This window comes from Diaphorina citri, unplaced genomic scaffold (assembly GCF_000475195.1).
Source record: "Diaphorina citri unplaced genomic scaffold, Diaci psyllid genome assembly version 1.1 scaffold343, whole genome shotgun sequence".
NCBI lineage: Eukaryota > Metazoa > Arthropoda > Insecta > Hemiptera > Psyllidae > Diaphorina > Diaphorina citri.
Window position 1 is genome coordinate 189,686 of NW_007377778.1, and position 15,085 is coordinate 204,770.

Consider the following 15,085-nt stretch of genomic DNA (forward strand, 5'->3'; position numbering starts at 1 on the left):
CTCGATGGTTTGATTCCGATTGATCCGACCTGAGCACCAGAGTAGAGTTGGGCTATTATTACTTCTATATAGAACGCGGAAGTCATTTAATTAATTATTAAGCCGGTCCAACGGATTGGTAGCATTTACTTCCCCCAGTTAATTCTATTTCTCGTCAGCTGAGTTTTTGTTTTGAATAACGACGACCGTGTTCTCTCAAAACTGCTTATAGGTGACTACACGTTGGAGTAACCGCGTAACTATTAGAACTTTTTTGTTTTTTCTGCCAAATGGATCACAAAAGGTTTATTAGAATGCGTCTGCCTTGTAAGCGCTAGGCCGCGGGTTCGATTCCCGCCCGGGGCGGATTTTATCCTGATGGGATAATATTCGTTCTCGGAACGGCTGGCTTTCTCCTATACTGTCTTCCTTCTCTCTTCGATTTCGGGACGATAAGACCATAGCAGTTACAGTTCCCTCTGTCAAACCTCTTAAAATAAAATAATATGAGACCACGAGTTGAACTCTCGGAACTTGGACGAACGACCGGGACCACAATCTGAGTTTAAACTCTCGGACTCGGAGTAAGCAATCAGATTGCTTAACTCAATTGGGTTTAACTTGAGTTTGAATTCACTTTGAGGACCCGGTCATTAAACCGAGTTTAAACGCCAGGAGGGAAAGTGAAATGAAAAACGCGAGACGCGACGCGATGCAGGAATGAAAAACTGGCGTTCAGTGTTTGTATGTATGAGTCTATCTTGTATATTGCATATCCATGTTTAAATACAGTCTTAGCTCCATAATCCTACTTTTCCCCTTGAAGAAAATAAAACATTACCTAACATGAGTTAGAAGCTAATTAGAAATTGATTCTCATTCAATTGATAGGAGAGAGAACTTACACACACACAAATAGTAAAAATAGTTTATTTATAATAATGAAAGGTACACATTTATAAGACGAGAGTATAAGAATTGAAAGAGTTATGATTATGGACTTGAACTTGAGAGGGGAAAATTCCATGAGGAGTTGGATTTGAACAATTCTTATTCACTTGCATCAGAATGCTTTGTTGCCGAAAGAGTCATTTTACCAACTTTACGTACATCGAAAGGTGTTTTCGGTTTAATGAGCAAGCCAGCAAGCAAACATGTTCAGTAACTTATCAGTCTGGCAACATAATATGTATATGTAATATGTATGTACATGTACAAATGGAAGAATGAGTTTAACACTTCAACATACGGCACTTACATAGTACTCACTTTTAGGTGTTTCGGGCGAGTTTTTGAAATTTTACCGTTGCATTGGCACGAATTTTTGGTAAACGATATGAATTATTCGATTTTACAAGATAAGATAACAAGGACCGTTTGGTGAAATGTTAAACTGTAAACTAGATACTTTGCATCCATCGCGAGTATAAAATATTATCAGATCAAACCAATACAAAGCATTCCTTCCTAGAAGAGAGTAACAGCTTCACAATCCGAAGGTTAATGGTTCGATGTGAGAATCCCAGGGTGTCATGATATCACAAGTTGGGATTTAGGAAGAACCCACGTGTCACCAGCAGAACACAGATAATTCTCCTCCATGTCTCCAACTTGTAACTGCACGAGCCTTCATCTGCAAACACAAAACAGTAAGGTAGGGTTTTCTATGTTAAATACCCAAAACAGTAGGGCTCTCTCTGTTAAATCAATGAGATTTTCCTCCGGTCACCACCACGACACGAATAGAACAAGAACATTATGATAAACTATACATAGTTATAATATAAATGACAAAGGTATATAATTATTACGTTATATTTTTTCCTTGGAAAAATCAACAGAGCCTGTATAACGCAATACAACAATATAATAATAATAATAATAATAATAATAATAATAATAATAATAATAATAATAATAATAATAATAATAGTACAGCGGATATATTTACCACTATTATTTGGCGGTTTTCCGGTGTAATATAACAATATCACGGGAACAGTATAAGCTAGAGACTCTGAAATTTGGTATAGTATCAAGTTCACAATGTGACAAGGATGCAATCACAAAACGTTTGGTGATAAAATAGATGCTGCGATGGCGGTATTATGACCTGCTTTTAAGCGTGGGGTTTCGACCGCTTTTTGGCGGTTTTCAGCTATATCGACTAAACGGTTAGAGATATTGTAAATGTTACAACAGAACACCCAAATAAGCACCATTCAATAGGATAAGGAAAGTCGTGTGATGTTCACACCAGATTTTTTCTTACTTTATACACCTACAAGATTAATTTCTCTATGAAATGGAAACACTAAAGTAAAGAACTACTGAGCGCTTTGTGTGCCTGGATGGGTGACTGACAATATTGCAGTGATACAAAGTCCTTCTATTATTTATTAGCTGTTTCTAACAAGATACCGTGCACTCTCTGACTTACAATTCCCTTTGTATTTAATAACACGCTTCTAGTATAAGAAAAATGGCATCACGAGAGAGTTAAATACAAATAGCCCAAAACACTTTGATTCTGTCGAGAATGGAAGGAAGGACCTCCTATGAGCTAGTCTAGGCTAATGTAAGCTCTAACACTATGTGGTGTACGTGCTATAAGATCACTACAATACAAACTCTATTGAGGCACAGCAATACAACATGATATCATACTCCTCATAATGATTAGGGACGTTACTCGTACGTTTGTGTTATCTATAATTATTATCTAATATTTAAAAATGAATATTTGCTTGTGTGTTCAAACTTTATGCCTGGCCAAACCGCTCATCCGATTGCTATGAAACTTTGTCAACTTATTGCTTGCACTGTTGCTCTCCCATGAAGGTTATAGGCTATTTTCCGGTTCGTTTTTGTTAAGCTACGCCGAGAAAGACCACCAAATGGATGAGTGACATGAACGGCCATGCCTTAAGGATTTACTAGTCGGCTAGTTATCAATACAAAAATAAAGAGTAGCGAATCTGCGAATGATATACACATTCATTTCTTTTCATTTTTCAATCTTGCATCTTGCATGAGAGATGCTAAATGTTACAAAGTTTATTCTCCATTTTTTCCAGAGTAGGGATATATGTTTCGAAAACCGATACATATCGATACATACATTTTTTTCTAGATGCACAATAAAGCACTTAGTGAAAAGTTAAATCTAAATTTCAAGGCAACAGCAGCATGTTTGTCTTGTACGTGTCGCAATCGCACCTTCCGTCTAAAAATGATGTTCATAATTTTCATTTATTTCTTGGCACATCAATACCTATATTTTAAATTTTTGAAAATATCAAGAGTGAATTGAAAATTGTCATCGTTTTCCTTCTTTCTTTCTTTATATCATAACTTTTGCGTTTTCTAGTAAAGTGCGCGCGCACTGGAAACACGTAAGCCATATTGTTATGTATATTGCTAGCTTTCTCCTATCCTGTCTTCCTTCTCTCTTCGCTTTCGGAACGATAAGACCTTAGCAGTTACAGCTCCCTCTATCAAATCTGTGGAAAAAATACTTTCTCATTACCTTGTATAGGTTCCCTATACGTAAGGGTAATAGAAAGTAAAAAACTCCCATTTTGTCCTCCTCTCTTCAAAATAAAAATGGGTACCTAAATAGCTACATACTTTTATAATGCTGTAAAAATGTAACTGGTACAATTATACAGGCAACACGAGAACAATAAATAACAATTTCTTTCATGAATACACATTTAAAATAAATCTTTTATTTTTATCAATAAATCAGTAAGTATGTACAATAAAGAATAATTTAAATTAGATAGGTATACCTAGCCTAGAAAATAACCTATCATAATGTTATCAGACACAACATTAATATGAGACCACGAGTTGAACTCTCGGTCTCGGAACTTGGACGAATGACCGGGACCACAATCTGAGTTTAAACTCTCGGACTCAGATTAAGCTATTTGGAGTAAGCAATCAGATTGCTTAACTCAATTGGGTTTAACTTGAGTTTGAATTCACTTTGAGGACCCGGTCATTAAACCGAGTTTAAATTACCTATTCTGATTGTGCCCCCACCACCATCATTAACAGTCAGCATCATTAAGGCAGCGGATCTGCTTTGTAAGCGCTGGGTCGTGGTAGTGTTCTGATTGTGCCCCCACCACCATCATTAACAGTCAGCATCATTAAGGCAGCGGATCTGCTTTGTAAGCGCTGGGTCGTGGTAGTGATTCTCGCCCGGGCGACCTTTATCATAAATAAACGGATAAGGTTCGTTCTCGGAACGGCTGGCTTTCTCTTATTCTGACCAGCCTAGTTAACTTGGTTGGCGTCTGCTTTGTACCTAAGCGCTAGATCGCGGGTTCGATTCCCAGGCGGATTTTATTCTGAAGGAATAAGGTTCGTTCTCGAAACGTCTGGCTTTCTCCTATTCTGTCTTCCTTCTCTCTTCGCTTTCGGGACGATAAGACCTTAGCAGTTACAGCTCCCTCTATCAAATCTGTGGAAAAAATACTTTCTCATTACCTTGTATAGGTTCCCTATACGTACGGCATATTCACAATCAATAGCGTAAAAACACACTTTACTTGAAGCGTTTCTACATTATGAATCTACCTATGCCCTTTACGAGTACATTACTTCTAATGTGTGTTTATACTCTCTAGCTATGAAACTCTACACTTGGATGCCCGTGTTGAAGCATGTCCCATACTCATAGTTATGTCTAAGATCCCCTATCAACAGAATAACAGATTGATCAGAGACTTCACTATTTACTAAGAAGATATTAGATGCCGAATCAATACAAGAATTACAAGAACACCGGAAACATATGTACACGAGGTTTTTTTCTCTGAATCTGAATCCGGATTCATTTTGCCGAAAGTATGTCTTGAAAATCCGAGTAGAGTAAATGGGATTTTCAAATCCATCCAGTCCAGATACTTGAATTAATTGAATCCGGATTCATTGGATTCGATGGATATGTTACGGTAAAAGTCCGACGAGTGGTAAATCCCGTTTGGTAAAAGTCCGAAATAAAAATCTTCTTCAGACTTTTACCGGTTAATTTCGGTAAATCCTAAGATTTCCCAACGCGACTTGGTAAAACGTGCGAAATCCTATCGTTTCGGACTTTTACCAAGGCTGTGTCTTGGTAAAAGTCCGGAAATGTCATTTGACATAAATCATTTCCTATTTTAAGATGCTGCAGTTGTTCAAACTTCTTACTTTAGTAGACCAGCCATGCCATTTCACTCACCATTTCCATGTTAATTTTGGGCACCCGGGCCAAATCGATAGCAAATAGATAATAGGATCTTTTAGGACAAATATCATTTCCGGCCACCTCCGCAGATCGGATTTTTCCGAGAAACAAGACTTTTTATGTATTTGGCTAAATAACTCAAAAATCATTCGTCTAACGAGCGGTGCCAGTAGTAGCAATTCAATAAGTCCGAGAGTAAACAATTTAGATTCTATTTTTTGTAAATTTTGTTTCCTATATGTCAGTTTGGAATATTATTTTCGTTAGACGAATGGTTTTTGAGTTATTTAGCCAAATACATAAAAAGTCTTGTTTCTCGGAAAATTCGACTTGCGGAGGTGGGCGGAAATGATATTTGTCCTAAAAGATCTTATTACCTATTGGGGCCGGGTGCCCAAAATTAACATGGAAATGGTGAGTGAAATGGCATGGCTGGTCTACTAAAGTAAGAGGTTTGAACACCTGCAGCAGCTTAAATAGAAAATAATATATGTCAAATCACATTTCCCGCTGTGTTTTGGTAAAAGTCCGAAATGATATGATTTCGCACATTTACCAAGTTGCGTTGGGAAATCTTAGGATTTACCGAAATTAACCGGTAAAAGAGGATCTTGAAAACTATGTGTTTCCATACTTTGAGGATTAAGGTACCACCAGTCCACACCAACTTTGGTTAAACTGTTAAAGCCACCTTTCGAATGGAAATCTAATCATGCAGAACGTTGCTTAACTTTAGTAAAGGGAATGAACTGAACGGGGATATCGTAAGAGTCGTCTGGAGTCTGGAAGTGTCAGGCCTTTACACATTGGGTTTGGTCTGATCAGGCCTTTACACATTTGGTTTGGTCTGATCAGGCCTTTACACATTTGGTTTGGTCTGATCAGGCTCACATCACACATCAAGTAGAGATGCAAGTTGACATTGAAGGAACTTGAAAACGACTTGAACGTCACTTATTGACTCAAATAAATGCTACCTAGGTGTCAGTGAAACTTGCATGCAAGTGTGAAAGGGTAAGTGTAAGTTACTTGACCTTTGTGAATGAGTGAATCTTACGCTAAGAGTATAAATGTAAGCAAAGTATTTGGTAAATGGTTTGTCTCTTGTCTTACCTGCTGCATTTTCTCAAAGTCCAGGCACGGCCTCTGGATGTGATTGCCGCTACTTTGACTGAGTCGTGTGCTTGTACTATGATGACTATAATGAGATGCTACGGAGGAGGAAGGAGAGGAAGGAGAAGGTCTGGATTTCTTGCGAGGGGAACGTTGCTTAACTTTAGTTAGGTACTAGGGTTGCCAGATCATTTTCAGCCCAAAACGGGACAAGCGACCTAAAACGTAAAAAAAAACGGGATTTTGGATGCTTAAGCTACTAGCTACTATTTGAGTATGAATCTATCTAAAGGGTGTCCCAATAAGAGAGCAATTTTTGATTGGTTAATAAAGCATGGTTCTCCGTAGAATAAAATGGACTTCTTAGATGATGTGAGAAGTAAACATTCCGAAATTTTGTATGGAACAATAATCAGACAAATAACTTCCTCGACTTTGATGGTACATTCGTTTCCATTTGACAAAATTTTCGATGACAAATTCGAGGAAATCAGGCTGTATCTCGTTGATGCAACTTTCAATTTCACCTTTCAATGCTTCAAAGCTTGTGGGTTTGTTGGTGTAAACCTGTGACTTAAGATGGCCTCACAAAAAATCGTCTAGGGGGGGTAAAATTACATGATCATGGAGGCCATTTCTCGTCCGAAAAACGGAAAATGACAGGATTACGACTAGGAAAATGCTCGATTTTATTATGCTAACGCGTTGTTGAACAGTTTTAGACTCCATGATGACTAATTTTAAATTTTGATTTGTTTATAATCAATCTGTCAAAGATTGGGCAAGATAAAACAATGCATAAAAGTTATGACCCTTTCAAATCTTGCGTTCTTTTCAAATCTTGCGGGTGTCCCAACCCTTTAGATACAGAGATTCGTTAGGTTCGGCTAGCTAGGTAAGCTAGGTTATATTATGTTATGTATCTATCTAGAGTTTCGTTAAGTTCGAATGGCTAGGTTATATTATTATGGTGTATTTTATAGAATACAAAGCATTGTACATTATAGCATACCAAACACCGTGGTACTCGCAGGTATTCTACCATATGTATACAGGGTGGTTAGGTTATACTCAATGTCCACTATCCGTTCAGGTCCGGTACATAATTCAAGTGACGCTCCAGTCACAGTACGTGTAATAAATGGTCAAATATTTGAATAGCAGATGGGAATACCCCACTTCATGGCCACTAAGAATACTTTTTAAACACACTATCACACTAGGCTTGCACACAGGAGGTCCGGATTCGATTCTCGGCGGGGCTGAGGTTTTTTCTGCTCTGTGCTTGGAGTTCGGGGTGCACTCAGCCTCGTGAGGACAACTGATTAGCTACTTTAATCGAGTAGCGACCAGTGGCGGCATTACAAGTCGAAGAGACGAGCGATATGCGATATTGAATATGATGATTGAGTAAATAAAAGACTTGTAATACTGTGATACCCACAAAGTTGTCATCAGCTAACGAAAATCCCCCATACACCACCTAAAGTTCAAGCCTTCTCTTATTCCCTCATTAGATAATTATAAGACTATAAATAGGTGGGTAGTTGGTGCAATTCTGTAATACAGTCACCTACCATGTTGTGCATGGTGCAGTATATATATACCTACCTAGCTCAGAAATAGAAATAAGAGGGAAAAAAACCTAACGTAGGCTTGGCAAAAAAACAGTTACCAATAATACTTACTGTACTTGTTTGAAACTAAGTAGGGAGTGTGTACATTTCATTTTGTATGGATTTTAAGCAATGAGATGAGTTTGTTAGGGAGTATTAAGTGACGTGTCTACCAGGCAATACCTGCCTGCTGGGTACAGAAACATGATACTTAATCAATTGACTGGCATAACAGAACACAAAACCCAAACACCTAACCAAACAATCACTTTGGTTCAAACATGACTTGGTACCTAAGTTGAATAGGTAGGTAGATATTGATCAGATTGATTGATCCTGTTCATAACATCGATCGAAAAAAAAGAAAGGAGGAAAACAAAGTAGGTACAGTCTTAGACTTAGGTTGTATTCAAAATTAGGATAAGTAAGTTATAGGTACCTACCACAAAATACTTGTCCATATACCATTGTACCACACACCCATTAATTACCCACTCATCTATACTGAGTACATCTATACAGGGTGGTCCGTGATTTGCGAACCACGCTTATATCTCAGAAACGGCTGGGAATTAAGGAATGAAATAAACGGCATCATGTAGAATAGCTTGGAGGGTAAGCGCTAGTTCGATTTTATCCTAAACAGATAAGCTTTGTCCTCGGAACAACTGACTTCCTTCTAACCTGTTTCACAATTTATTGTAAAATTCATACAAATGCCCCATTTCATAGCCAAGAAGAATGTTTTGGCAGAAGTGAGACCTGTACTATGTACTAGAAATCGGACGCTCGCCTTCCGACCCCGTATAAAAACCAGTAAGGTATTCCATACACAGCTATTATAGGGAACATCTGCTCAGTCTCGATCTCAAGTCTTTACTACACTTATGTCTCATGTGTAAAATCTGTTTGACCGAAAGTGGAAAATTAAAATATTGCAGGAAAAAAGCTAAGTACGGGATGGATGACAGATCTAAACTTTCTTTCAATGTTGAAAGTTGAAACACAAAAACTGAATACTGAAAACTGAAATGAAACGAGCGAGCGAAGGAAGAAAGAATTTCAATTTCTGTATAGTGTATAGTTATAGTATACTCCACTTCTACTACGAGCGAAAACACAAAACAGTAAGGTAGGGTTTTCTATGTTAAATACCCAAAACAGTAGGGCTCTCTCTGTTAAATAAACGAGATTTTCCTCCGGTCACCACCACGACACGAACGGAACAAGAACATTATGATAAACTATACATAGTTATAATATAAATGACAAAGGTATATAATTATTACGTTATATTTTTTCCTTGGAAAATATTATGTTTGTATTTAGGTATAGGGACTTTTGTTTAGCTTAATCCAAGTGAAGACCAAGCTTTTTTTCTTTCACTGTGAGCCTTGGAAAAATCAACAGAGCCTGTATAACGCAATACAACAATATAATAATAATAATATGTATGTGTGTTATGTTGGTGTTAAAGCGTGGGCACAAATATTCAAGTTTCCGCTTCCCTTACACCCCCCTGCCCGGCTACCAATAGGGGGGGGTAGGTACCCTATTCAATTTAATGTAACATACACATAACATAACAACACTTCTGCAAAACCTATCACGCAATACGCAGTACACAAGTTCAACTTTACTTTTCACCCCTACCAACCCAATCAGATTTTTTTACTTTCCTTATCCTATAGGAAGGAAAGTAATGTAATCGGGTCAAATTTTCGATGGTCAGATTTTAGTGCCAAAACACTGTCTCATGTCTCAAGGTTGTACAAGGAGAGAATTTCAACAATGTGTATACGGTATACGTATTATGTTTGTATTTAGGTATAGGGACTTTTGTTTAGCTTAATCCAAGTGAAGACCAAGCTTTTTTTCTTTCACTGTGAGCCTTTAAGATATTTCACCAGGGAGGTCTCGAATGCTCCCACAATGATTGGTTAAACTCGTTTAACTTGGGCAAAATTACCCGCGATACCAACTGATCACAAGACAAGCATCAAAGATTCAAAGTTAAGGTTTCTTTCTTAAACTATATTTCTCTATCTCTTGTGTTCCTCTCAACCTGATCTCAATGCCGTTATTATCATTATTATTCTCTAGAATAGAGAGCATGTTGATAATCATTCCATAAAGCTAAATACACCTATTGGAGTATAGGTAGATAATTTCCTTAATCATCCCTATCTCAATATTAGTTTCACAAAGAAGTCTCGTATACTTGTTGGATTTCTAACCTCTTTAATCTTTATCAGCTGATAAAATGTGAAAATATCAAAGATATGGTGTAATTATAGCGTAGGAATGAGTGTGTTCACATTTTTAGGTACCTATCTGTATCTGTCGCGTTGGAAAGGGATTGAACTGAACGGGAGAATATCGTAAGAGTCGTCTGGAGTCTGGAAGTGTCAGGCCTTTACACATTTGGTTTGGTTTGATCAGGCTTTTACAGATTTGGTTTCGTCTGATCAGAAGCACAATACCTAGGTATATTTCTGTTTAAAGCTTTTGGTTCACTTGTGTTAACTTCCACTTTTAAAAATAAAATTAAACTGCAAAAACTACATTTCACATCAAAGGCAGCCGTCTAGCCATATCGTTACTTACACCAGGTAGGTACCTTACATAATAATATGGCATCATGTTTGAGATTTTAAAAAGAAAATAAAATAGTTGACGACGAGACACTTACCTTTTTCTGTTGCACTTCTTCAGTTATGGCGGAATTTTGCAGTTTCTGAGTGAGATACTTGAGCATTACAGAGGATTACTAGATTGGAGGAGAAGAAAAAATTTTCCCCACAAAAACTTTCCTTTCCGACACAAAATTTGAAATTTATTATTGTTTAAAGTTGGCGTAGGAAAAATTTACAAGCCAACAAAAATAAAGCACTTTCGAGCGGAGGAGGAACACAAAATAACTCCAACGAGTCTTTCTTGAATGAATTTTGATTTTGAATTTCCACAGCACAGCAGTTTACTTACAGGCAATAGGTACCTATCTATTTGAAAATAAAGTTCAAGTTTTTTTTCGAGGTGTAAAAATTGGCAAGTCTCTCCAATAAAATACAAAGTAAAATCTGTTTGACCGAAAGTGGAAAATTAAAATATTGCAGGAAAAAAGCTAAGTACGGGATGGATGACAGATCTAAACTTTCTTTCAATGTTGAAACACAAAAACTGAATACTGAAAACTGAATTCTGAAATGAAACGAGCGAGCGAAGGAAGAAAGAATTTCAATTTCTGTATAGTGTATAGTTATAGTATACTCCACTTCTACTACGAGCGAGTACGCGATATTGAACAGCTGATTTTCTAAATGAATTGGACTCGTCCATTTGCTTTTCAAAAAGGGGTGTACGAGTACCCGGAATTTTTCAAAAAATACAAAATTCCCATGGAATTATTTGATTTTCACTGATTTGAACGTGATTTTCGTATTGAGAAAACGATTAGAGTGGTTTAGGTTCGGTTTTCCTGTCGAAATAGCGCTCGGTTCAATGGAAATCAACTTTGTCAAGTCGAGGTGACCTTCCCTTACATTCATTCATAATTCGAGTACGTGGAATACTGGCTTGTGATTGGTTGAGCGTCCCGTACATTCTTCACAAGAACAACAAAAAAACTATAGAATACGATTCTGTGTAGGTAGTTCATGTTTGTACAACGAGCTGTAGATTACATAGGGCGTATGTGAAAAGTTGATACTGTGCACACTCTCATTGTATGAATAGAATATTCTATAGGGCGTATCAAAAAAGGAACAAAACTCATGCAAGTGTTTTCTTGTCTGATTACTGATTATATTTTTATTTTATGTACCTAGGTATTCGCTACTCGCGTAGTTCATTGAACTGTAGATCAAGTACACGTCCACAAGGGGGATCATAGGCCATGAACCCTTGAACCTGCGTGTCCACAACCGAGCCTGGAACCTCCTGCTTATTTAGATAGGTAGGTACACTTGAACGTTTTGAAGTAAAATGATATGAAAAAAAGTAAGTACCTATACCTACAAAATCATCAACCCTCGCAGGAAAAATACTCAGATCCAATTCTGCGAGGGTATGGTCAAAGCTCTGTTGAGGTCGCTTCTATTTATTAGCATGGTTCATGGGCTTAGCTAGCATCTGGTCAGGGGGGTGCAGCCGCGGTTTAAGGTAGTTACTCCTGCCATGTACTAGACTAGGGTCGAGGGTGGGGACTCTGTTGTAGAGACTGGAGATGTTCCCTGTTCCCTAGTTCTGTTCGTACTCGTACCGGCAAACCGGCATCCATCGGTAAGCTCTCCAACTCTCCATAACAAAAAATACGAAAATAAACAAATATTTAGTTTGTAATTTCGGACCTATTCTATATTGTTGTGAAATGCCCGGTCAGACCTCCATGACCTTTCATTTGTTATCGGTCTATGGCTATTTCTTTTTCATTGATTGATTATTCTGCTCCTATTAGTATTCAATATTAATTAATTCAGCTGCTATCACTATTCAAGTATTCATATTGATTACATGTTGGACCATTTTCCATGCATTTGTGCTTGTACAGAAACTCAAAGTGCCTTTCAACCCTCCAAATATCTAGGTACAAGGTCTTGTAATATTACCTATTTAACTGTCTTTGAGGTGACCATACGCCATACATAGATGTTTGATGGCCGGGTTCTTCCTGTGGCATACAAAAATCTAAAGGTGTTCCGTTCCTTGCTATATAGGACACCAGCATGCAATACCAATCCACTGCCCATAGTACAATCTACTGCTTTGCATGTTTCGGTCAGCCACTCCACACTTGACGGTTTGATAGACCCCCAAAAATCGAGCTTTTTTCGCCACACACATAGGTCTGTCAGATGGGCTGACCTTGGTTTGTCAGACGTCAGACTGTCTTGTCGCACTGCTGAGTCGCGTTTTATCGCATGCGGCAAGGAACAGAATGCTATTAGAAGCGACTCAGTAGAACGACATAATATATGTATATGTAATTACTGTAATACCTACATCCAAAGGAAAAGATGCTACCTGAACACAGCTTTTCAACTCAATTTTCAAAAAGACGTCTAGGCACGTAGGTGTATTAAGTGTATGTGTATGACAGGTCTAAGCTTGAGAATATGACACTGTCTTGTCGCACTGCTGAGTGGCGCTTTATCGCATGCGGCAAGGAACAGAATGCTATTAGAAGCGACTCAGTAGAACGACATAATATATGTATATGTAATTACTGTAATACCTACGAAAAGATGCTACCTGAACACAGCTTTTCAACTCAATTTTCAAAAAGACGTCTAGGCACGTAGGTGTATTAAGTGTATGTGTATGACAACTGACAACCTACAACAATTTATAAGATTATACATTGCTAGTGCTTTTTTTCGTTTTACTAAAAGCTAACAAGAATATGTAGATATCTAGATCCTATAGATACCTATTGCCTACGAGTATTATGATAACCAAACAGCTTTTCCATCTTATCTACCTACCTACTATCCGAAGGATCTGCAACTAAAATGAATATTCCAAAATTTCACACACCAACAGTCACCAACTTTGGTTAAAGCCACCTTTCGAATGGAAATCTAATCATGCATAAGGCTGTGTTTATGTACTGGGCTGAGATAGGCCATTCTCGGCCTTTCTTGGCGTGTGGAAAATGATGTGGTAACTTAAATGAATATTCCAAAATTTCACCAGCAAAATCAAAAGAGGGCAACACAGGGCACAGCCCCTGTGCCCTGGGAAGAAAGAACTTCAAATTTTCCTACCTACATATATATCTACCTTCCAGGATTTTTTACTCACCCTACTATTAACTTTGTACAAGCTTAACCCAACTTTTACGACTGTTTGCTCCAACAGCCCAACACCTAAGCCTCAGAGGGCTTTTTGTGTACAGGGCACTCCATCCTAATACCTGGCCCTGTTTCTAAATCAAACACTCGGAACCACCTATACAGATACGCTCTGTGTTAATAGAGAACATTTAAAACATAGCAAGATATACATTGAGCTATGTGTTGTGCCCGGGAGATAACCTCCTGCTTCTGCTCAGTCTCTTCCTTTACACTCACATAACTATCGATTTTCTCGGGAGGGGGAGGATCAATTGCTAAATCGGAAATGAATCGTGAATAGTGAATTTATTTGTGTAAAAGCAGAACCTTTTCACAGCATTACCACAAGTCACACAAGTGTCTCCTTTGCGATCAATTTCCCTATTGCAATAATCTTTTTACACTGGTAATGATGCTCCATTGTCGTCACGAGGCTGAGTGCACCCCGAACTCATAGCACAGAGCCGAAAAAACTTTGATCTCACCGGGAATCGAACCCGGGACCTCCGGTATGCAAGCCTAGTGTGATACCCACTCGGCCACGGAGGCTACTTTCAATATTAAATAACACATCACCTATTGGATATATTCGCCGCTGTGGGCCACGGAGGCTACTTTCAATATTAAATAACACATCACCTATTGGATATATTCGCCGCTGTGAACAGTAGGTAGTTACGCAATGTTACGTATTCCTAACATTCGAGGTGTTTAGAAGTCCCGGGGAAATATCTGGTTTCTAGCATCTAACTATGTATTACCTATCTACATAACTATTACCTACCTATTATACTTTACCAGAAAAATTCAATATGTTCGTCTCTCTCTCTCTCTCTCTCTCGCTCTGGTTTCCAGCTCATCTATATTTAGAATTTCCATACCCATTCCATTACCCTAGTACAACGGAGAATCAAGAGAAAAGCGAAAAACAGAGAGGGAAGGAACGGATAAGGAAGAGGAGGGGGAGAGAGTATTGATTTTTCGTATAAAATGGGAGGGAGCTTTGAGCAGGGGAGGGGGAGGGAGGAACTTGAAATGTTATATTTTCGCCCACTCGGTTTGAAAATTTTCAGGCAATAGAACAGTTGCGCTTACTTGGGTGATGTTTCAAAGTCATAGAGCAGGAAAAATGAGGACCAACGGATTTTTTCTTTTTCTCCTACGACTTCTAGATCCCGCGATAAATCGATTTAAACAATACCGGTAAATCGTGAACTTTGACGTCACGGCATACGCTCCCGTAGGCAATGACGTCACATCAAATGTCCCGAGCAAAGCTCCCTCGGTACCTACCTATCTAT

At 38.2% G+C, this 15,085-nt stretch overlaps 1 protein-coding gene and 1 long non-coding RNA gene across 2 annotated transcripts in view; both read right to left on the reverse strand.

Moving 5' to 3' along the window:
* LOC103507814 overlaps positions 1 to 11,218 on the reverse strand; it is a 19,836-nt gene extending 8,618 nt beyond the window's left edge. Inside the window, exon 1 of the mRNA XM_026822585.1 lies at positions 10,643 to 11,218. Coding sequence (XP_026678386.1) covers positions 10,643 to 10,708 — 66 coding nt within the window. The 5' untranslated portion in view covers positions 10,709 to 11,218. The remainder of the gene's footprint in view (positions 1 to 10,642) is intronic.
* Positions 744 to 6,479, reverse strand: LOC113466847. Its single transcript, XR_003391122.1, has 2 exons — positions 6,335 to 6,479; positions 744 to 1,612 (listed from the first exon to the last, which is right to left on the reverse strand). It is a non-coding gene; the product is annotated as an uncharacterized LOC113466847 (long non-coding RNA).
* Positions 11,219 to 15,085: the final 3,867 nt, after the last annotated feature.